Genomic DNA, 20604 nt, shown 5'->3' with positions numbered 1-20604 from the left:
GTCTAATCAAGACAAAGAAAGATCAAAACCATGAGTGGTGGTGAATGTCTTTCAAACCAGTAGGTAGGATGAGATCATGGAGCTACACTCACCCCACTAGTGCGATCATCGCTTACTTTGTACACACACACACACACGCACACATCATACACATACACATATCGACATTCGCATTTACACTCTTATACGCACATGTTCTCCTTGACTCTTTGTTAGGCTTCTCACGTCCAAGATAAACAGGCCCCCCCTTCTCCTCCATCCCGTTCCCCTGGCTTGACCAGTTGAGTGACCGCCCTTCCCTTCTTTTCTCCTTATGCTCTGAATATAACCTGGTTCCTCATTTTCAACCCCACGACGATTTGAGTTGATTGTGTTCTTTTTTTTTTGCTCTTCTCTCTTTTTCTTTTTTCTTCAACAATTAATATCATTTTTTATTTTCTTAATACGGATTGGTTTTTATTTTCGTTTCTCTTATATAATATAGTTCTTCAAAACCAAAAAATAGTCTTAATAATATGCACGCTACTTTACCTTTGGATCATCCTTACTATACCGGCCACCACTACAACAAAGTTATTAATGACCCTCAGCCTTATCGATCCAATCCTTCTTCTCGACGCACATCCATGGTGTCTCCCACCGCAATATTAACCCGTAATCGTTCACAGAAATCGATTCGAGATCGCCGTCGCAGCAGCGGGACGTTATCCACACACAGCCAAAAACCGCGGAAAATGATTGGCGACTACTATGTGGGAAAAACACTCGGCAAGGGCGCTTCCGGTAATTATTTGCCATCGAGAAAAGCCTCTTTACCAGGCCTCTCTCGAAATGACAAGAGGAGAATTGGACCCAACCCATTTTGACGCGCATTGTCTTCTTTTTCTTCTTCTTTAAAAATGCCTAGGTCGAGTCAAATTAGGTGTTCATCGATTCACGGGTGAACAAGTGGCAATCAAGATTATCAGTAAAGCCCACTTGGCAGCGAATCCGGCCATTGAAAAAGCGGTACGACGAGAAATTGCCATCATGAAATTGATCTGCCATCCCAATGTCATGGGTCTAGTGGACGTCATTGACGATGCTTCTTCACCTGATCTGTAATGTATCCTTTTTTTTTTCATTTTTTCTTTCATGCGTGATAATTATGTATTACTGTTTTCGGCATTGGGTTGTTTGGTTTTTTCTCGTCTGATCACTGATTTTGGGCGGGATTCAAGGAAAAGACAGATGGAAATGAGAGAAAGCCAAGTGCAAAATAGAAACCCCTGGATTTTTTCAACTTTTTTTTCTCTCTCCTTAATGTGGATTGAATACTGACGGTTGGATTATGTATTTTAGGCATTTGATCTTGGAATACGTTGAAGGCGGTGAACTCTTTGAATATCTCGTCAGCAAAGGCAAGCTTAGTGAAGCCGAAGCACGTCACCATTTCCAACAGATCATTCTGGGTCTGGACTATTGTCATCATCACTTGATCTGGTATGACGGGAAAAAAAAATGGGCAACGGAATCTTGACTGATCTTGGCATTGTATCCAATCGCTCTTAATAGTCATCGAGATCTCAAACCTGAGAATTTACTGCTGGATTTGAATCAAAGCATCAAGATTGCCGATTTCGGTATGGCCTCACTACAACCAGCAGGGTCCATGCTGGAGACGAGCTGCGGATCACCGCATTATGCGAGCCCTGAAATCGTTGCTGTAAGATATATGCACAGACAAACCCTGAACTGTGAATCACTAAACAACGCTCTCTGGCTTTTTTCCCCTCAATGTTTTTTTTTCCCTATCACCCCTCCCCCCAAAATTTTTACTTTATATCCATTAGGGTATGCCCTACAACGGCTCGGCATCCGATATCTGGTCCTGTGGTATTATCTTGTACGCCTTGCTGACCGGCCATTTGCCATTTGACGATGAGAATATCCGTCAATTGTTGAAAAAGGTCAAGGCCGGCAAATACACCATTCCAGACGAAGTGTCACCCAAAGCCAAGGATTTGATCACGCGTATCCTTGTTGTCGATCCCAGTAAACGTCTTACCATGGAACAAATCATGGCCCACCCATGGTTCCGTGAAGTGGAACCGACTAACCTCGCCATGCTTCCGATTGCCCCTACAGCCGAGCAAATCGGTCGCCCCGTCAATGATTCCTCGGAAATCGACGAACGATTGCTGGAAACCATCAAATTCCTCTGGGGAGAAACAAGCGATGAGGTGATCATCGATGCTCTGATCAACAGTGAACCCAATATGCAAAAAGTCGTCTACGTGTTGCTGCAACAACATGCTGAACGTTACTGGCAAATGGAACATGACGACGATGACTATGGTTACGGTGAATATGACAGCTACGAAAGCTTTGGTAAGTTACACTATCCCTTTCTCTTGACCCATGACTTTTCTTATTCATTGATGATAAACCACCCCTATGTGCTTTCCGATGTAGATTCCATCCATTCCCAACGCCGCTATCGTACCGTCAGCCATCGTACGGAGAGAGATCGACGATGCATGTCCATGGTGGACAATGGCAAGCATACCGTACGTCCTACCAGTCCTTGGCTTTGTCCTGATGACGAGAAACAGGTGTCACGACGGTTCTCGGCGGCATCTATGCGTTCACCACGTCAGGAATTCTTGCATCATCCTCCCCCGTTACCACCCCTGCCCTCGGGTGCGGCCAGTCGAAAACACTCGGCCGACAAGACCGCTCAAGCGATGAAAAAAAGCGAAACGTTTTATGCCCGATTTATCAAATCGGTCTTACCCTCTTCGTTGCATCAAAACAAAGACGCGTAAGTTTCATTTTTCAAACTTGGGACCCAGGGATTATGCAGCTAAAGAAAAACAAACAATGGATGTACGTCTAGGCATAAAATCAATGGGGTTACACAGGACGAATCGGATCCTAAACCTTCCGCTTCCAGCTTTGCCGGCACCTTGCGTCGTAAAAATCCATTTGCCAAGGCGGCGGCAGCTGCGGCCAACAGCCACGAGGCTTCCTATGATGCTGGTGCGCTGATTCCCGAATTACCACCCAAGTCCACATTACGTTCGAACAAGAACAAGGTGGATCCACAGCAACAAAAGGAACGACCATTATCATGTCAACCGCCGCCCAAGGTAGCCAACCCCAAACGCCTTTCCATCCGTGTCCCACATGCATTGAGAAATACGCTCAATACATTGAACGGATCACGACGCAGTGAGCGTAAACAACTGGATATGTCTGTGTTCACCGATCCAAGCCTTCCTCCACCGCCTGCGTTGTCGGATGGAAGTACACTCAGTTCCAGTTCCAGTAGCAGCAGTGGCTCGAGTTCGGCCAAAACCCCGACCATGCTCTCGCCTACAGCCCCGATAACACCTCGTCGTGGAAGCCAAGTCTCGATTCGATCCGATCGTCGAGCGAGTACCTCGGTCAACCGTCCAGTGACCCCCAGCCTCTTATCCAATTCAAGCACAATCACCACCAGTGCTGCCTCGGAAGTACCCAGCTTGTCGCCCTACACCAGTAGTCCCTCTTCGTCAGTCCCCAAAACATCTTGGCTTTCGAACCTTTTCCACTTTAAACAACCCAAAGTATGCTCGCTCATTGTCACCAATACCAATACCACAGAAATCTTGCGCGCTTTACACCGCGCCATGAACGACGTAAGTGACGCTCTCTCTATAATCGTGCACCCAGTCCGAACAACTGACCTGTGGTCTTCTTTCTTTTTTTCCCCTATATATTTATAGTTCTCGATTGAAGCACGATTTTATGAAAAGTGCGATAAGCAAGGGGTTTCGCGGTTCAAGGCCGAGATCAAGACGGCGAAGCGACAAGTCAAATGTCGCATGGAATTCTTGGTCCATACAAATTATACCTGTGTTCAATTCACCCAACAGCAAGGTAATAACACATACAGGTTTACTGAAAGGTGCTGGAGTTTGGAGTATTGAACAAAAAATCTATATTGGAATTAGGTGATGGAGTGCTCCTTGCTTCGACCGTACGTCAGCTTCAAGATACGATGTTGAACAACATGTCCACTGTGAGCACCAGCTCGGCTCAGTCACCTAAACCATTTGCCTCGTAAATTCTGTGGATTCTTTCATTCCTTGCTCCGATCTCGACCTCACGAGCTTATACCACAGAAAAAGATAAAAACAACCAGAAAAAAAAACTTGAAAAGACCCATTCAATCAAAAAAAAAAAAACCAAAAAGAAGTTACCGAGCCGTAATTTCGATTTAATACGTTCCTCACAAGCACCCTTGATTTATCATCTTGCTCCGCCCATCCATCATTCTGTCCTAATCACGTCTTCTCTCAACCGTTCTTGGCCCAAAACGCACAGACATTATTTGACATGCTAATCAGTCCTTTCCCTTCCTTTGTTCAACTCCCACTTATTACCAAATTTTCCTGTCATTTCAGTTAGTATTCCGGTTTTATTCTTGATTTTGCTACTTTTTTCATTATTTTTTATTACGTTCTTTATTTGCTGCGCAAGCAAAGATGTATGTTTTTCCTTTGAAATTCTGTCATTGTTGCGGATTGGGCACGCATGAACGCCCCTTGCCAGATTCTTTATTTTTCGGCCTCCTAACTTCTTTTTTTTTCTTATAAGTAATGCCGCAATGCCTTATTTTATTCAAAACGTTGTTTATCTTTCTTTTTTTATTAACTATTATCATTATTCCGTCAATTATTCCAACCGCAAAATGTTTGAAGGAGAGACTAGTCGACTAGGGTGGTTAAAATGCATTACATGACTCCATGGCACGGATTTAAGGAGGCCCTCGTGTGAACAGCCAAGCATATATAAGAAAAAAAGACAAAATTCTCCTTTGGCAGGCATGAGTGTACAGAATATGATAGAATAGCGCATTTATTTCGTATTTACAGATTAGGAGGCCAAGGAGATCCTTCTAAATAAACGATCGGCCGAGACATGAATGAAAAAATGGAAGAAAAAGGGCAAAAAGACAGAATAGTAAAAAAAAAAAAAAAAAGGTAGCGGAATGGCAGGAGAGGTTCATCGAGGTATATATGTATATAGTTTAGGATGACATGGAAGAGGAAGGATCATGGTATGACGTGGAATCATGAATCCGTAAATCGCCCAAAGCACAGAAAAACTGGGCTTTACGAAACCGATCCAGTCTTGCATGTCGTTTCAACGACGACTGAGTTTCCAGGTTTGATAGGAGACGATGCTTGACGACCTCGAGTTCACTTTCTCCTTTCAGGGAGTCCATCGTCATCTCAGCTCCTCTGCCAACCTCAGAGGAAGGACGCATAGGTATCGAGCCAGGGGATTCCATTGCTACGGGTACAGCCATGTCTGGCGCACTGGGGCTTGGATGGCCAGCTACTGCCGTGCCCTTATCTAACCGAAAATCCATCGTATCAGCAGCAGCTATGGCCTGTGTTGTATTGATATGCTTCACACTTACACTCGTCTGGGTCCAGCAAAATCGCTTGATCCAATGAAATGACACAGGTTGCATTGGTCAATGGCGCACGAAAAATTGCCATCACCTCGTCTTGCGTTAACGGTGCATACATAGTCTGCTATCTCCAGCAAATAAACAATCACTCTCTTTTTTTTTTTGTTTTCCCCGACAGAAGATCTCACTTACCCTTTCTTCTTTTACAAGGACAGGTGCAGGGTTCACATCCTTTTGCATGATGTGTGCAGATTCCGATAAACTAGATTCCTGTTGACTCGCGCTGTCTGTAGGATTCCCAGAGACGGTTCGTTTTTTCCGCAGTTGTTTCGACCGACTTGCCACAGGTCGATCCGCAGGGGTTTCGGTATTGAGCAAGCTTGGTTTCTTCTCCTCTTTTACGTCCTTGAAGGGTGGCGGCGGTTCCTTTGAATATCGACATCATATTAGATCATACACTGCCGTGAACTGCTCCATCAGCCAAAATTTACCTCTGACGGCGGCACCGGTCCGTAGTACTCGTAAGCGGTCCACTCAAATATTTCCAGCACTTTTTCGTATTCACTTATCACTGTACGTAGTTCTGAAACCGAGACACATATTTTGATGAGTTCCCAAAGGTCATCCGTCGCTGATCCGCTAAGGTTTTTTTACCTGGAGGTTTGGCACCTGCGAATATCGCTGAAAAATCGCTGAAAGGTAAAAAAAACAGAAAGTTGTCAGTGAGTGACATGAATATTGATAGAGCCACAACAATAATAAAATCTTACGGGAGTGAACGTTGGAGTTCTGTTAACCATGTTTTGACCCGCGGATGCGTGTAGATATCCTGAATATCGTGGAATGGCAGAGTCGCTTTGAAATCTTGTATTTTGAACTGGGCAATGTAAATCGCAGGCGCCAAAACTTCCCCTCGGTGATATACTCCCAGCATAGTTTTTTCCACGGATATCATGGCACCGTATAAATCACTCAAACTGCCTTCCACATCTTGACAACTATGCAATCCAACGTTAAACTGCGGCACGTCGTAGGACAAAAAAATAGTCACTGCGTTCTTTCTACCCCAAGATTTGCTGCATGCGTCTAAAACTGGTCATGGCCGGGATCCAGTAATGTCCGTCAGTTAATTCCAAAAATAACATGTCAATATTCTCTTCTTCATGGCGCATGGAGTACGTCTAGTGAAATGAAGACACCCAAGCATCAGTTGTAAGTAGCCGTAACGGGTAAAAGACGGTGGAGTGACTCACCTGTCTCAGGACAAACGTGTGCGGGTTCTCGGTTAGAGTAAATAAACGCCCTTCATCCCTTGTCACCCATGTTGGCAAGATGGCTTTTGAGAAATAGTGGGTCATTGAGTGAAGAAAGACATGTCAGCAACAGGGAACAAGGAACCACTTCATGCACGCGTTGCGGAGATCCAAAGATCTCGCGCGATAAACAAGTCACATATCGACCACGCGAGGGCGGGACGCGTTGACACGCCCTCATTCCATAATGTTCTTACCACCCTCCAATAAAATAAAGCAAGATTTTGATGAAATACATTGGTTCTTTTTTTTATATATATATGCTAGTGGCCTAATGCATGTATGAAGATGGGAGAGTATTAAAATAAACAAGTCTACAGTAAGAGAGAGGTAGAGCGAGAGAGAGAGAACATGGGGTGTAATAAAAAGAGAAAAGTAATTCTACATTTTGAATCCGCTGTGGATGGCGGCAACGCCAAAGGTCAAGTCCTCGTAACTCTTCCCGATGGTGGTAAATCCGGCGTCACGAATGATTTGCGCGAATTCTTCCTGGGGGTAGAACTTGCGGATACTTTCGACTAAATATTGGTACGAATCACGATCACTGGCAATGATCTGACCCAAAGCAGGAATGACATCAAACGAGTAGATATCATACAGTCTGACATATCACAAAAGACAATAAATATCCACAAAAACTTCCGTGACATCGATGGCAAACTGAATTCACTCACTTGCCAATCACCGGGTTATCGACCTTGCTGAATTCCAAGCACATGAATCGTCCGCCGGGTTTCAGTACGCGATATGCTTCCTTGACTACTCTATCCACATGCGTACAGTTACGGATACCAAATGCAATTGTATATACATCAAACGACTCGTCAGGAATGTCCACAAGATGCTCAGCGTTCTGGACCAAGAAGTTGGCTTGGTTCGCTTAATGAAAAAATTCCATCCCATCCTCAGTGAAATGCCATTCAACGGTAGCGTCCTTTTTTCTTTTCTAAAGCTTACTATGTGCATACGGCGTCGTGGCAAACCGCTTTTTGCCTTCTTCCAACATGTGCGGGTTGATATCCACCATCGTCACATTGGCCGTCCCGTCGCGATGCACATTTCTGCAGTAATCCAAAAATCGGAGCGCAATATCGCCTGCAAGTGGCATCGGATAAGCTTTTTGATAAACATGCAATTTTTGTGCGTTTTGGCCTCACGCCATTGTACCTGTCCCTCCGGCCACGTCCAATAACTTGGTTCCTGGGCCCGGTGCCATGGTACGAATAAAGTGGTCCTTCCATACACGGTGAATACCCATACTCATGGCATCGTTCATTACGTCGTATTTTCCAGCCACATTGGCAAACACTTGATGCACTGTTCAGGCGCAAAATGGACTTATCAATCAGTCTTGCCGTCGTGTAATTGCATTGCCTTTTTTAATTTTACCCAACGATTCTTTTTCTTCCTCGGCGACATCGCGATAACCAAAGTGAGTGATCTTTGGATTATTAGGCGACTCGGTAGATTGGTGGGCGGATTTTAATGAGGTAGAAAAGGCTGCTTTCCGCAGAGTCGACGGCAAGGAAACTCTGGGAAGGAGGTGACAACGAGTCAGTAAATTTCGAGACATGGTTGAAAAGAGTATTTTCCCGAACAATGGCCAAAATTCTTGCAAGGAGGACTGTTTGTTCATTGGGCAGCTGGGCTTTTTTTTCTTTTTTGGAACGGCCGTTAGATGTTTAAGCCTCGCTTTCAAGCCAGACTCCAACGATCCAGTTGGTGCTATTCATAACTTGGTACATTTACAACGACAAACCAATATCAAAGCATAGTACCTGGATAAGTCCTTACGATGAAACGAATGCGTGAATCAATATAGTGTCAAAGTATAGAGAATGCCTACTTAAAGACGGTGATCGCCAAATCAACATTTAGTCGGACATGTCTTTGAAAGCATAGCTGAGGACTTTGATATCGGTGAGGACGACATCGAAGGGCATAGTTTTCAGTCATGGTCACGCGCTGTTATCTATTTTGCGCCTTTCTGAGCCATAGCTTCGGCATTGATAGAACGATAATGGTTGACTCGTGGTTTTGGATCGCTGGTTGCAGTCGTGACTGTTGCAGAAACGTAGACTGTATATAATCCTAGTCTGAAAGAAATGCACGTACTGGTGGAGACACGGTCCAGCCAATCTTTTGGATCATTCTGAATAATTTCACTCTTCCAACTCAATATCCTGCATCTAGATCACTAACAAAAAACTTTTCAACTACCAGTTTAGTTTTAAATTTCAGTAACGGCAGAATATTTCAACAGACTTTACTTGTAGTTTGATCAAAAAAATACTATACACTTTGTACGTTTTGAAAGCAAGTATTTGTTTTTCGCATTTATTGCGTGTACCTGTGTGCTGAAAGTTTGTGATGCCGCAAACGAAATCCGATAATGCGATATTTCAACGCAGAGGTTGATCCGCGGTTTCGAAGTTTTCTACAAACAAAGAAAAGTAAGATCATGAATGTTTACCTGCCTTTTATAATATTTCCCAATGCCCAAACGAAGCACATCCATTGAAACAAGGCTTAGACTACCAATATCAGTTTTCGTCTCTGCAGCACGACTTCATTGGAATTTGAAGAAAGATATGCACTGAAAGCTATCAGGACACACAGCTCGTTGTGGTGTACGTATTGTTCGCATGAATTGACCCATTTGCAGATTGGTAAATCATCTTCGCTTGAAAATGAGCTTGCTTCTCCGCTCAGTGCATTTATGATGGATGGAAAGAGCGGAGCGTCTGTAAAAAGCATCAGATCATAATCGTCGGTTATTTGTAATTATTCGTGAACGCAATCTCTTATTCAATGTCATAACCTTCAAAGAAAAACTACGACGGTGTATGCACACCCGAACATGATTGTGGAAGCATAAGTACTGCCAGACCAGTACTATAAAAGATTTTTTTTATCTTGGAAATAAAAAGAAAAAAACACCAAGAAAGGAGATGGTCGCGCCGGTAAAAACCTCTTAAGAAACCCAGTGGGAAAAAAAGCTGGAGAGGAAAAGACTGCGACCACATCTATAAAGAATAATTTACATCATTGAAACAAAGGAACACTATTTCTACAGCAAGGAAACTACGGACAACCAGCCAGTCGACACCGCACCATAGGAGAAGGAGGATGAGGATTGGATCTGCTCTGCTCTGCTCTGCTCTGCTCTGCTCTGCTCTGCTCTGCTCTGCTCTGCTCTGCTCTGCCCTGTTCTTCTCTGCTCTGCTCAACACCACCAAAGACGACACCGAAACTGACCTACAAAGGGACTCCCAAATGATCAGTAGCCAAACCGTTCCCAAATATTACTGACCTTTCTTTAGTTGACCAGCAAGAGGTGCGCCGGCCGAAGATTGGTCCCGCTGCTTCTGACACGTGGATCTCGGAATCCTTGGTAACCTTCCTTACCAACTCCCATGCTCCCATCGGTTACTCGCGTGGCTGAGTGCTTACCTATTACAGGACATTCAAATTCAGCAAAGGGAAATAGTAACAAAGTGACCATGTCTGCAAAATAGAGCTTACCTTTAGGCTCACTTTCGCCAATCTTGAGAGGCGGGTAGCGTTCAGGCGGCCGCTGTGTTTTAGGTAACCTTGATTTTCCTCCTATCAACGAAGCGTACCCCAGCTTAGGGCTCCAGACTGGGTTGAAGTACCGAAGACCCACATCGTGTGTGTCGCCGAATATTCAGCTGAACAGGGGACGTCTTCTGGGCAGCCATGACTCTGACTCCAGTCAACGAAGCATACCCATATCCAGGTCTCACCAACAGGTGTTCAGGTACCGTAGATTTGTAGTGCCGGCGTGGAGGGCCGTCGTGTTTGCAAGTTTCTTGTTGGGCTTGTTTCGCATCGTAGTTTCTCCGTTTGAAAACCGTCGAATAACGTTAAAAAGACGTTGTTCATGAGTGATCACTCCATTTGAAGCCGACCGTTCATTTCATCGTCAAACCTTCAGGCCCTTGCTGGTCAACGTTGGGGGGAAAAAATGGACGCAGAATTTTTTTTTCTGTTTTGATTTGTGGCCGCGATTCATGGTGGCTTGACATAGGCAGCACCGCCATCGTCAACTGTGTCAGACTTTTATTGTCCCTCCACTTCTTTGACAGCAGGCTTATTGTGCATATTTCTTTCGAAGTGTGCCAACCCGCCCTCTGCATGAATCCAAAGTGATCGGAGTGCACAGGCAAATGTCCGTATCACCTCATTTCCAGGCGGTGATACAATCAGCTGCCAGTTACCACGATACGAACAGGGAAACTCATCAACTTCATATAACCAGTCAATAATTGCTGTGCAAAGACTTTAAATGACTGTATATGATGACTGAGGACAGGGTTGTTCAGATCTTCTGCTGTCAAAACCGAACGTAATTCATGTGAAGGCGAAACATATTCAATCGTATGACCGAAATATGAACCCGACGATGAGTGTTCCGACCATCTGAATCTGAAAATAACCACGCATTGATACGAGTGTACATCAGGAACGTCCATGGTGATTAAGAGAGGCTTCTTGTTCTCCCTTACTTTTTTTCAAGCATAATTATTTCAAGCATGTGCACAATGATGGAAAATCAAAAGGCAAAGTGACTTTGCCTGTGACGTGCAGAAAAAACTTGTTTTGTTGTTTTCTGTTTACATTTCATGAAAGCAGTCCAATCATTTTTTCCCCTTTCTTCTCTTTTCCTCTTTTCTCACCTTCTCTTTTATTCAGCCTAAAGTGCGCAGCAGGGGGATGCGTTGATGACTGATGTCAACCTTTACGACAATAGTTTTTTGTTACCAAGGTTGCAGAACATTAATTGGCCCTCTGTTTCTTATCCCTCTACAGTAGATTCACTGCCAGGCTCAAGGCTCCAGCAAGAAGAAAGAAGACATCAAAACTCAAGCAAGAAAAAAGAAGAAAGAAGAAAGATTCAAGACTCAAGAAAGAAGACGTCAAGACCTTTTTCCGACCCTTTGGCTCCTCAGGTGCACTTATTGGTTTTGAGTTGGACTTCCTGAACTCTTTTTCTTCCTGAGAATTGGCTGTTGACCTCCTGAGCTTTTTGCTTCCTGAGGACTTCGGCCTTTCATGGGCCACCCTAACTTTTTTGTTTTGGTAAGTTATTTTTTTTTCCTCTTTATCTCTTTTTGCCTTTCTTTCTGTCACCGCTTGTCATCAACGTTGTCGCCCGCTGCTTGCTGCTTCCCCTCTGGTTCCGCCTCGCTATTGGATGCAAGAAATATCCTTTGCTCAAGTCGCCGCCTGCTTTGGTCTTCCGTAGTATCGTATAGATAGCTGTGTCTTGTCTTTGTACTATTTATAGCTCTCACTTTAAACTACATCACATTTGACACATGTTACTTTTTTCGCTTTCCGATTACGCCATTGTTAATAAGCGATTTTTGCAGACTTGTTAATTGTAGTTTTCATCAGAACCGTCTGGCTAGTAGCAGTATCTTCCTTTTTTCTTGGTTTGTGAATCGTAAGTCGAAAGACTTGCGATGCGATGCCACAAACAAAACCCGATAATGCGCTCTTCTAACCAGAGGTTGTCCGCGATTGCTTTAAAACACACACACAAACATGCACACAATGATGAATGAGAAAATACTTTCAAAACGTATGAGTTGCCTGACAAATATAGGATGCCTGTTTTACCAAGCGCAAAATTTCCTATGTACTAATAGTGATAGCTTTCAAATATATCAAGGAATGTATATTTCGCTGCGGATCTGCTCAAAGGGTTCATTTTTTTCATTTTCGTTTTATTATTATCTTCTGGCGGGGACATTGGGTTGATCGGCCTTGACTGGTTGTTGTTGGTATTCTGTGGGAATCCTTTCCAAGACTTGGACTTTATCGCCTACATGAATTGTACCGCTGGTGAGTGGCACCACATCCACGCAAAATCGGCCTTCATTGGGCTTTTCAGCAAATTGACGGTGTTTAACAAGATAAGGCGTGGGACCACCCCAGCTATCTTTTATGCCCGTATCCTGATCAACTCCCGGCACTGGTCATACAGACAAACAGTGAGCAAGTATTTATGTGGATCAATCCAACTCCAAAAACTACCCACCTGTGCACCGAGCAATAGGTCGTATAACGTAAAATGTGACCTCCCCGATCCTTCACATTACGCCAAAAAACGCATTAGTCTTTTTCGTGCCACCAGCTATCGCTGTGTAGTCGGTCGGTGACTTACTTTACCACCAGCCAATTTTCTTCTTCCCAAGGAGTGGTGCCTGAAATCGAAATGTTGTTGCGAAATCGAATGAGTGGAATTTTAGCGCCTTGACTGATCCCTTGATTCACAAGGTCGGTATTCATCGCGTCCAGGCTCGCCTCGCATCCAAACGAGATAGGCGACCAGTCCGTAAAAGGCGAGTGGACGCCAGGCAGTTTCACATGGGCCGGATTTTGGTAAACGCCTTTCTTTGGATCTTCGGCATACACCAAACGAGCTTTCACCAGACTGTCGTTGTCCTTCACCGGATCGTCCGGGTTGTGGCTGTTTTGAATATCGTGATCTCGGTGAAGTTGGAAAAACTCACTCAACCATGCCGCTGCTTCGTCACCGAGATCAAACACGGTGAGGGTATTCTTCCACAGTTGCGCCGATCGTTTCTGCAAAGCGCTCGTGTCTGGATGCAGAGGTAAAACAAGTGGGGCTTGACGGTCCGAGGTCAAGGACAACGTTTCTTTGTCCAGATCAATAACAGGGCGCAACAAAATCATCGAAGAATATTTTCTTTAACCAAGCCATCAGTGACTCTCGTTTAAATATAGATGGATGTATGTATTACTGTTTATTCACCTTTGACTGATGAAGCGACCGGTTCGTTCGTCAATGAGCATGAATCGACGATCATTTTCCAATCCTAAATGATGCACTTTGCATTCCTCGACTTGCACGTAGTGGCATGACTTTACAGGAAAAATATGAATGGCACTAAGAGAAGCCATGGTTCCAAGAGCTTAAAAACAGCAACGACGATAAGCTGAAAAAAAAACTAAGGCAAGCTACAAAGGGCCCGCGGATCGGGTGCCCACTTTTATTTTATTGCTAAATTTTGAGCCGATGTTGGAAACATGAGAACAAATTGAAAGCGGTGGGGATGTCTGTTTATTTTTGAATCACCGCTTATGGTGTTTAGCAAGGTCTTGCATAGGTGGATGGTGACAGGTGCTCGTTGTTTTCCATATTCTTGTCCTTTTTGTTATCTTCTTCTGAACCACAGATTCTTGCATCGATGGCATGTTCGACGTTCTTGAGACGTTCAGTCATCTCCACGATTTCCTCCACGAGCTTATCAATCATGTCGCGTGAAATGGATTCGCGGACAACAATACGTAAAATCTCCGTTTCTTCTTCGTCCGGCGGTAATGGATAGTTAGGAATGATCCAGCCTCTGGTACGTAAAAGTGTGCTAATTGCATTTTGTTTGACGTGCGGATGCTTCTTCTTGAATTCGTCCGTGAGTTTAAACGAGACGACTGGCAATGATGGATTGTACTTTGTGCGTTCCTTTTTGTTGGCGCGTTTCTTGATATCTTCAAACGAACTGCGGTGTTCCCATCCAAAGATACCTTCGGGACGATGCACATCCGATACCATGTCAAAGTAGTCGGTGGCTTCCAAGGCGACAGACAGTAATCGCGCATTGGTGAGATCGTTTTCAATGATCTTGGTGTAACCGTCCATCCCAAGGCGCAGGAAATTGTAGTATTGGGCGATCTGTAACAAGTGGGAATCATGACTAAGCATAACCGCGACCAATCATTGTCAAAGTAGTGGGACTTACCGCAAAACACGCGGGACGTGAAAAGTTGAGGTTGAATGTCTTTTCGGTGCCACCCAAATAGTGCAGTTCGAAAATGAGTTCCTAACCGGAATTATCAGCTGACGATCCCTCTGGAATCTTTTGCTTGGCTTACTCACCTTGGGTAGGTATGATTCGTCTCGCCATAAAATCCAGCCGCTACCGGCATACGTCATACCGTACTTGTGTCCTGATGCATTGATAGAAACGACGCGCGGTAATCGGAAATCCCACTTTAATTCAGGAAATGCAAATGGCGCAACAAAGCCAGCACTACAAAACGCGCACAGGGTTTGAGCCACCAGTGTTGACCACATTTTTTTTTATCCCTTCTCTCTTTACCTTGCTGCATCCACATGAATAGGAATATTGATACCGGTCTTGTCTTGATATTCATCGAGGAGTTGTGACAGTCGTCCAACATCTTCAAAGTGACCGGTGTAAGTGGAGCCAAGGATGACAAAGATACCAATGGTATTTTCGTCGACCATTTCCATGGCTTTATCGATATCCAAGACAAAGTGACCCTTCTTTGACACGGGCACGAGTCGACATTCCACGTCGAAATAGCGAGCGAATTTTTCGAGTGCGACTTGGGCATTATTGCCCATGATGACATTAGGTCGTGTGGTGTCTTTGCCTTGCTCACGTTGTCTGGCTTGCCAGCGTTTCTTCATGGCCAATCCACCAAGCATGACAGCTTCGGAGGAGCCAACGGTAGCGGTACCGATGGCCGAATCGGCGTTCCAAAGATTGCCGATCATGGAAATACACCGTTTGACCAATTCCATGGTGGCCGGATACTCATCCTGATCAGACAAATTTTTCGCAATATTCTCCATGATCAATTCTTTAGCCTCAGGTTCCATCCAAGTATGCACTGAAAATTCATCGACGTAAAAACGTTGAGTGAATCAACAAGTCTCTTTTTTACTTGGTTTTCTTTATCAAGCTTACCGAAACTGGCACAGTTTTGGCTTGGTTGACCGTCCAATTTGAGTTCATCGTGAATGAGTTGATAGGCTACGCGAGGCTCGGCCGACTCTTTTGGAATTTTGAATTTGGGCACATCGCCGGTTGCGTATCGAGAACTGTAAGCCAAGGTGCTGGGACCGCTGTCATCGAAAAACCGACCGGTAGGTGTTTGTTTCAAGATACGCGACGCTTCGTCTTCGTTGAAATGCTTGATCAACATGATGGATTCAAAAAAGTAAAATTAAAAAGGATAAAGACAAAGAACAAAAGTGTTTGAATTCTGCCAAGCCATTCAGCGGTCGCTTATTGCCTCTTAAAGCCTTTCATTATTTTTCCCCATGCTGCAAAATGACAGACGGATGCTATCATCATGACGTATCCCAACCCACTGTGACTTGACATTTGCGGATTCCGCAGCGTAAATTGAGTTCCTGAATGAAAAGATGGCAATGCAAAAAGTGTTCTGGCCCAGGTTACTATGAACCTACTGGCGTCTTGTTTTTTTTTCCCAACCATGACTCATATCCTATAGCGTTAGAAAAGTCCTCTCTTTCGCGTTTTCTTTTTGAATCACGCGACACTGTTTTACCCGCTTCGTGGTTGATGTGCGAATTGGATGAACGCGAATCGCTGTATTGAAATATAATCAAACGAATAGGCAATCGTGTACCAACACTTGTAGGATAAACATCATGGCAAAGATAGAATAGTTTCTTTAGAATATGTAAAGGGCGTTTGTTTCGCCAAGATATCTGAACCAAGATAACACTGCAGCCTCTGTATTATTTTCTATATTGAAACTCGGTCACGTATCTCTAAAAGATTAGAACAGATGGATAAAGAACTTAAGAGAGTGGATTGGAGCTTGTCATCATACCTTTTTTTTTTGGTACAACGATGACTGAATCATTACTTGTTTGTTTGTTTGTTTGTTTCAAGAGATCTAATCAAGTGCGTGAATAATTAATTTTCTTGCGGTGATTATCGGGAAAAGTTTAACCCTGGCATTGGCCGTGCAGCTTTGTTTCTTTTTTTTTGACGCAATGCATCATCATCATCATGGTAAATGTTTGCTTGCTGTGCACTAATTACAATGAGCGCCAATGACATATACACTGTATCACTCATATAAGCTTACCATATACCATTGTTTTTTGCATCATCATCATCCTGCTTACTGATATATTTGATCTACTATTACAGTCTATGTGGCTTATACTTACAAGCTCGACCATCTCTTTCACAGTGGAGATACGTATCTACTTTAGCTGTCGACCGGTTGCTGTGGACTGCTTTCAAAACGGACGACTTGAAAGATTTGGTGTACCGGTTTGATAGTGCAAGGCCAAGTTGCTCACTTCGTTTCATGATAATTCTGTTGGAAATATTAATTTTTGATCGTCGATACTTCCCAAGGAAGCAGGATCACTGGAGGGTGACTTTTTGTCTGATGGAATGATTCTTTTGCTTGCAGGGCTTTTTAGAGTAAATTCATACATACTGTCTGATCATATAACATCTACTGACTATGATTGTGATTGGGATCAGCAAGTATACAATATAACTTTGCAGCATGATGGAATTCCAAAAGGGAGACCCCATTTAGAAATTGGTGGCGGTACAGTATTTGGCAAGTACCACATATCAAGGGCGTTATCTTGCAAGGAATCGAAACGCAACTCAGTTTCATCCACCCTATTTTTTTTTTATTATGAACGCTTGATAGTTTTAGCATCGCATAGACTAAAAAAGTTTGATGGAGTTGGGATAACTAGATTGATATGTGGAACTAATAGCATATGTGGTATGCGGGGAGGTACGGAGTTTCACCGGCGGATGAATATTGCCACGGTTGATCTGTACGACTGTCCAATGAACCATGAACCATGAACGTTTGGATACTTTGTTATCGATCGGATGAATATTCGCTTATCATGAGCAGCTCACGGCATGCATCATGGGGGTTATCGGCAAAATTACCGTAGAGGAAGCCATTCATCGCGCGTCTTGATACCAATAGCAGCAATAAGTGATTTGGATTCCAGATCACGTACTGTATAGTGCTATTGATATATTTGGGAAAGTGCCACTAGCATGTTGTCCTTTGTCAACTGCTTTGTATCATCGTGTTTTTATTGAGAATGATTCGATGATATTCAATAACAGGAAGGGGACCGTGCTTACAGCGATATATAAAAAAAAAAAAAAAGTCGCATCGGTTTCACCGAAATTTCACAAGGCCAAAGGAAAAAAATATTCCGCGCGCGACATTCATTGTTGCATGCAAGCGCACCGTTTTTGGCGCCTTGATATTATTTTTGACTCTCCGATGAAGACGATGGTGTGTGCTTTGATGTGACGCTCATGCACGATAAGGAAACAGTGACAAAAAAAAAGAAGGTGATAAACAAAAAAGATAATCGCTCATGGGTATGTCTGGACCCACAACCACACAGCGATGAGAGAGCAACAGGCCATGTTCATCGGTCTAATCCCTTGACTGTCATTGGCTATGGTTCGACCCCGCTGCCCGCGCTGTCCCTGGAGATATAATCATCGTTGATAGAAAAGCCATGGATTTTCCATTCTCATTTGCGTACATCCGGTCAAATTTTTTTTTCTCTCCAAGACACGTGAATGCCAAGCGGTGATTTCACGTCGTTGAAACCGTTATAGAAAATACCAAGGAAACAACCAAGTCCCTTTCAGAGGCATAACTATGGAGTGGGTGCCGGTTTCTTTATATGTTGAATGGAGGATTTTGACATGCATGATAATGTTGTGTGGAACATGGAAAGGAAAAGAGGGTGATAAACATTGAATGCAGAAAGGACTTTGTGTTACGTTGCGATTCGATTTTTGTGGTGTGATTGAAAAAGGGGGAGTTGAGAACACTGTGCCGGATTGCTAGACAGAAAGTCCCGAGTGAAAAAAAAAAATTTAAGGTCCAATTCAAATTCAGGATGAATACAAAAATATTACAAGCGAGATTTTTTTTTCTTTTTTTTTTTTTTTTTCTCGCTCTCTTTTCACCTAATTAAAAAAGAAGAAGAACCCAAAATTCTTTTATAAGTCTTCTTTTTCTTTTTTATCAAATCGGAAGAAAAATGGATTCAGTTCTCCACTACGCGGATGAACATGTGTTTGATGCTTTGTATGCAAAGCTCATTCCAACCAGCATGGCCGCCAATGCCACTTCGGAATTCGCCATTAACTGGACACGCGATAATGTCCTACGTCAATCCCTGTCCATCTTCATCATGGTCACCCTCGGCGGCTGGTTCTTCTATCTAGCCATGGCCTCTTTCTCTTACTACTTTGTATTTGATCACGAAACCATGGATCACCCTAAATTTTTAAAGAACCAAGTGCGTCTCGAAATCGAATGTGCCGTTTCCGCCATCCCTGGATTTTCATGTATGTGTTGTTGTTGTTACGGTGTTGGTGGGGAGAGGGGGGGAGAGGGGATACAAGTGTATTCTGTTATATACATCCATGGTGCCGTGTGTTAAAATTTGTGTCTCATCGTGTAACTCTTTTTGTTTGGTTTCTATGGAATTTTTTTTACTTTAGTGTTGACGGTGCCTTGGTTTGTTGGTGAAGTCAATGGTCATTCTATGCTTTACGATGGCGTGCCTCAGGATCTGAAGGGTTGGTTATATCTCGTGGCAAGCGTTCCCACCTTTTTATTCTTTACCGACTTTGGTATCTACTGGGCTCATCGATGGTTGCATCACCCTCTACTCTATAAGAGATTGCACAAGGTATGGATGGCACGAAGGATAAAATATATAGGAAAAATGCCTCATTTCATCAACTAATTTATTATGATTTTATTTGTTTTTGGTCTTGATGATTTGCAGCCTCACCATAAATGGATTGGTATGTGACGAAAAATGGTGACAGATAACGATTTGGAAACTTACCCTCGCTTTTTTTATTGTCTTAGTTCCCTCTCCTTTTGCATCACATGCGTTCCACCCAGTGGATGGTTACATGCAGTCGGTTCCTTATCATCTGTATGCCTACTTGGTGCCTATGCACAAGTGGCTCTATGTGTTCATGTTCGTCTTTGTCAATTTCTGGACCGTCATGATCCACGATGGTAACTTTATCTCGCACTCGCACATCATCAACACCACCGCCCATCACGCTGTGCATCATTTATACTTCAACTACAATTACGGCCAGTACTTTACTTTGTGGGATCGTCTGGGTAACTCTCATCGTCAACCCACCGATGAACAGTACGACGCCAACTTACGTAACGATCAAAAAGTCATGGCCAAGCAGGCCAGAGATGCCGAACTCATTGAAGCTCAAGACGAATTGAAGGCCAAAAAGAAAGCCCAATAGGAAGACACCCTCCCTCCAAACTTCATATTCCAAGGATGCACGCAGGACGGCAGTAGCTTTTTTTCTTGTTTCTTCTTTTTCTCTTTTTTTTTGTAGTTACGTAATTCTTCTTTAAACTAAAAGCCCCCCAACTCTTTCACCCTTTCATCCCCGTTTTTTTTCTCTTAGATTATGTAGAATCCCTTTTTTCCAGCTATTTATACTGTCGTATCTCTCTGCCTTTTTTCTTGCTTTGTCTCGTTTGATCTTTTTTTGCTTTCCTGTTGCCCTCCCTATTCACAAACAGTACACCGCTTTATTTCGATTTTAATTTCCTGCTACAATACAAATAATACTTTTTCCCCCCTTATAAATCAAACACTCGGGCGAGAATGAGCAACGTGAAAGCGGGATTAGGGAACGGGGAACATGTGGCGATGCGCTCTAAAGATCGTGGAATAGGAGGGAACGTAAAAATAATTCCACCGCGTCATGCGGCGTGCAGTTCCGTCACTTTTTTTTTTTTCTCATGGCAGAATAACGTGTGACATTCAAAATGTCGGATGATTGACTCTCACTGTCACTCAAGTTCAACCAAGTCATCAAAAGGTGTACAAAGCACCGGATGATCAACGTTCCAGGGATTACAAACAAAGGCAAACCAAAGCAAATCAGGTCAATCTAATTCGGCCCATTTCGGCCCAAACCAAAAAAGGTCTTTGTA

At 43.5% G+C, this 20604-nt stretch overlaps 7 protein-coding genes across 7 annotated transcripts; 2 read left to right on the top strand and 5 right to left on the bottom strand.

Moving 5' to 3' along the window:
• Positions 1 to 515: 515 nt before the first annotated feature.
• Positions 516 to 4090, top strand: BYT42DRAFT_617113 (uncharacterized protein; the record flags this gene model as incomplete). Its single annotated transcript, XM_051572145.1, has 9 exons — positions 516 to 783; positions 908 to 1100; positions 1342 to 1482; positions 1555 to 1705; positions 1833 to 2370; positions 2455 to 2803; positions 2879 to 3662; positions 3750 to 3903; positions 3978 to 4090. 9 exons carry the CDS (start codon positions 516 to 518, stop codon positions 4088 to 4090), a joined length of 2691 nt encoding a protein of 896 aa, XP_051420151.1.
• Positions 4091 to 4970: 880 nt separating this feature from the next.
• Positions 4971 to 6004, bottom strand: BYT42DRAFT_93951 (uncharacterized protein). Its single transcript, XM_051572903.1, has 4 exons — positions 5938 to 6004; positions 5639 to 5872; positions 5453 to 5570; positions 4971 to 5385 (listed from the first exon to the last, which is right to left on the bottom strand). Exons 2-4 carry the CDS (start codon positions 5684 to 5686, stop codon positions 5057 to 5059), a joined length of 495 nt encoding a protein of 164 aa, XP_051420150.1. The 5' UTR covers positions 5687 to 5872; positions 5938 to 6004; the 3' UTR covers positions 4971 to 5056.
• A 992-nt stretch (positions 6005 to 6996) lies between these two features.
• BYT42DRAFT_582886 (ubiE/COQ5 methyltransferase family-domain-containing protein) lies at positions 6997 to 8396 on the bottom strand (the record flags this gene model as incomplete). Its single annotated transcript, XM_051569733.1, has 5 exons — positions 6997 to 7360; positions 7434 to 7638; positions 7717 to 7854; positions 7927 to 8076; positions 8149 to 8396. Coding segments are annotated over 5 exons (961 nt in total), but the record flags the coding sequence as incomplete, so codon positions are not given.
• A 1230-nt stretch (positions 8397 to 9626) lies between these two features.
• On the bottom strand, positions 9627 to 10665 carry BYT42DRAFT_647800 (uncharacterized protein; the record flags this gene model as incomplete). Its single annotated transcript, XM_051572718.1, has 4 exons — positions 9627 to 10017; positions 10088 to 10212; positions 10285 to 10401; positions 10545 to 10665. 4 exons carry the CDS (start codon positions 10663 to 10665, stop codon positions 9844 to 9846), a joined length of 537 nt encoding a protein of 178 aa, XP_051420148.1. The 3' UTR covers positions 9627 to 9843.
• A 1476-nt stretch (positions 10666 to 12141) lies between these two features.
• Positions 12142 to 13806, bottom strand: BYT42DRAFT_93749 (uncharacterized protein). Its single transcript, XM_051572902.1, has 4 exons — positions 13565 to 13806; positions 12953 to 13498; positions 12827 to 12876; positions 12142 to 12760 (listed from the first exon to the last, which is right to left on the bottom strand). The coding sequence occupies exons 1-4, from the start codon at positions 13711 to 13713 to the stop codon at positions 12519 to 12521; spliced, it is 987 nt and encodes a 328-aa protein (XP_051420147.1). The 5' UTR covers positions 13714 to 13806; the 3' UTR covers positions 12142 to 12518.
• A 94-nt stretch (positions 13807 to 13900) lies between these two features.
• Positions 13901 to 15765, bottom strand: BYT42DRAFT_595285 (glutamate decarboxylase; the record flags this gene model as incomplete). Its single annotated transcript, XM_051570836.1, has 5 exons — positions 13901 to 14485; positions 14553 to 14633; positions 14690 to 14843; positions 14913 to 15450; positions 15528 to 15765. 5 exons carry the CDS (start codon positions 15763 to 15765, stop codon positions 13901 to 13903), a joined length of 1596 nt encoding a protein of 531 aa, XP_051420146.1.
• A 2887-nt stretch (positions 15766 to 18652) lies between these two features.
• Positions 18653 to 19901, top strand: BYT42DRAFT_595284 (uncharacterized protein; the record flags this gene model as incomplete). Its single annotated transcript, XM_051570835.1, has 4 exons — positions 18653 to 18962; positions 19119 to 19309; positions 19409 to 19427; positions 19495 to 19901. The coding sequence occupies 4 exons, from the start codon at positions 18653 to 18655 to the stop codon at positions 19899 to 19901; spliced, it is 927 nt and encodes a 308-aa protein (XP_051420145.1).
• Between the last annotated feature and the right edge of the window lie 703 nt (positions 19902 to 20604).

Source organism: Radiomyces spectabilis (assembly GCF_025331425.1).
Source record: "Radiomyces spectabilis strain NRRL 2753 chromosome Unknown BYT42scaffold_12, whole genome shotgun sequence".
NCBI lineage: Eukaryota > Fungi > Mucoromycota > Mucoromycetes > Mucorales > Radiomycetaceae > Radiomyces > Radiomyces spectabilis.
The sequence above is the reverse complement of the archived record's forward strand: the minus strand, read 5'-3'. Positions and strand labels throughout refer to the sequence as shown.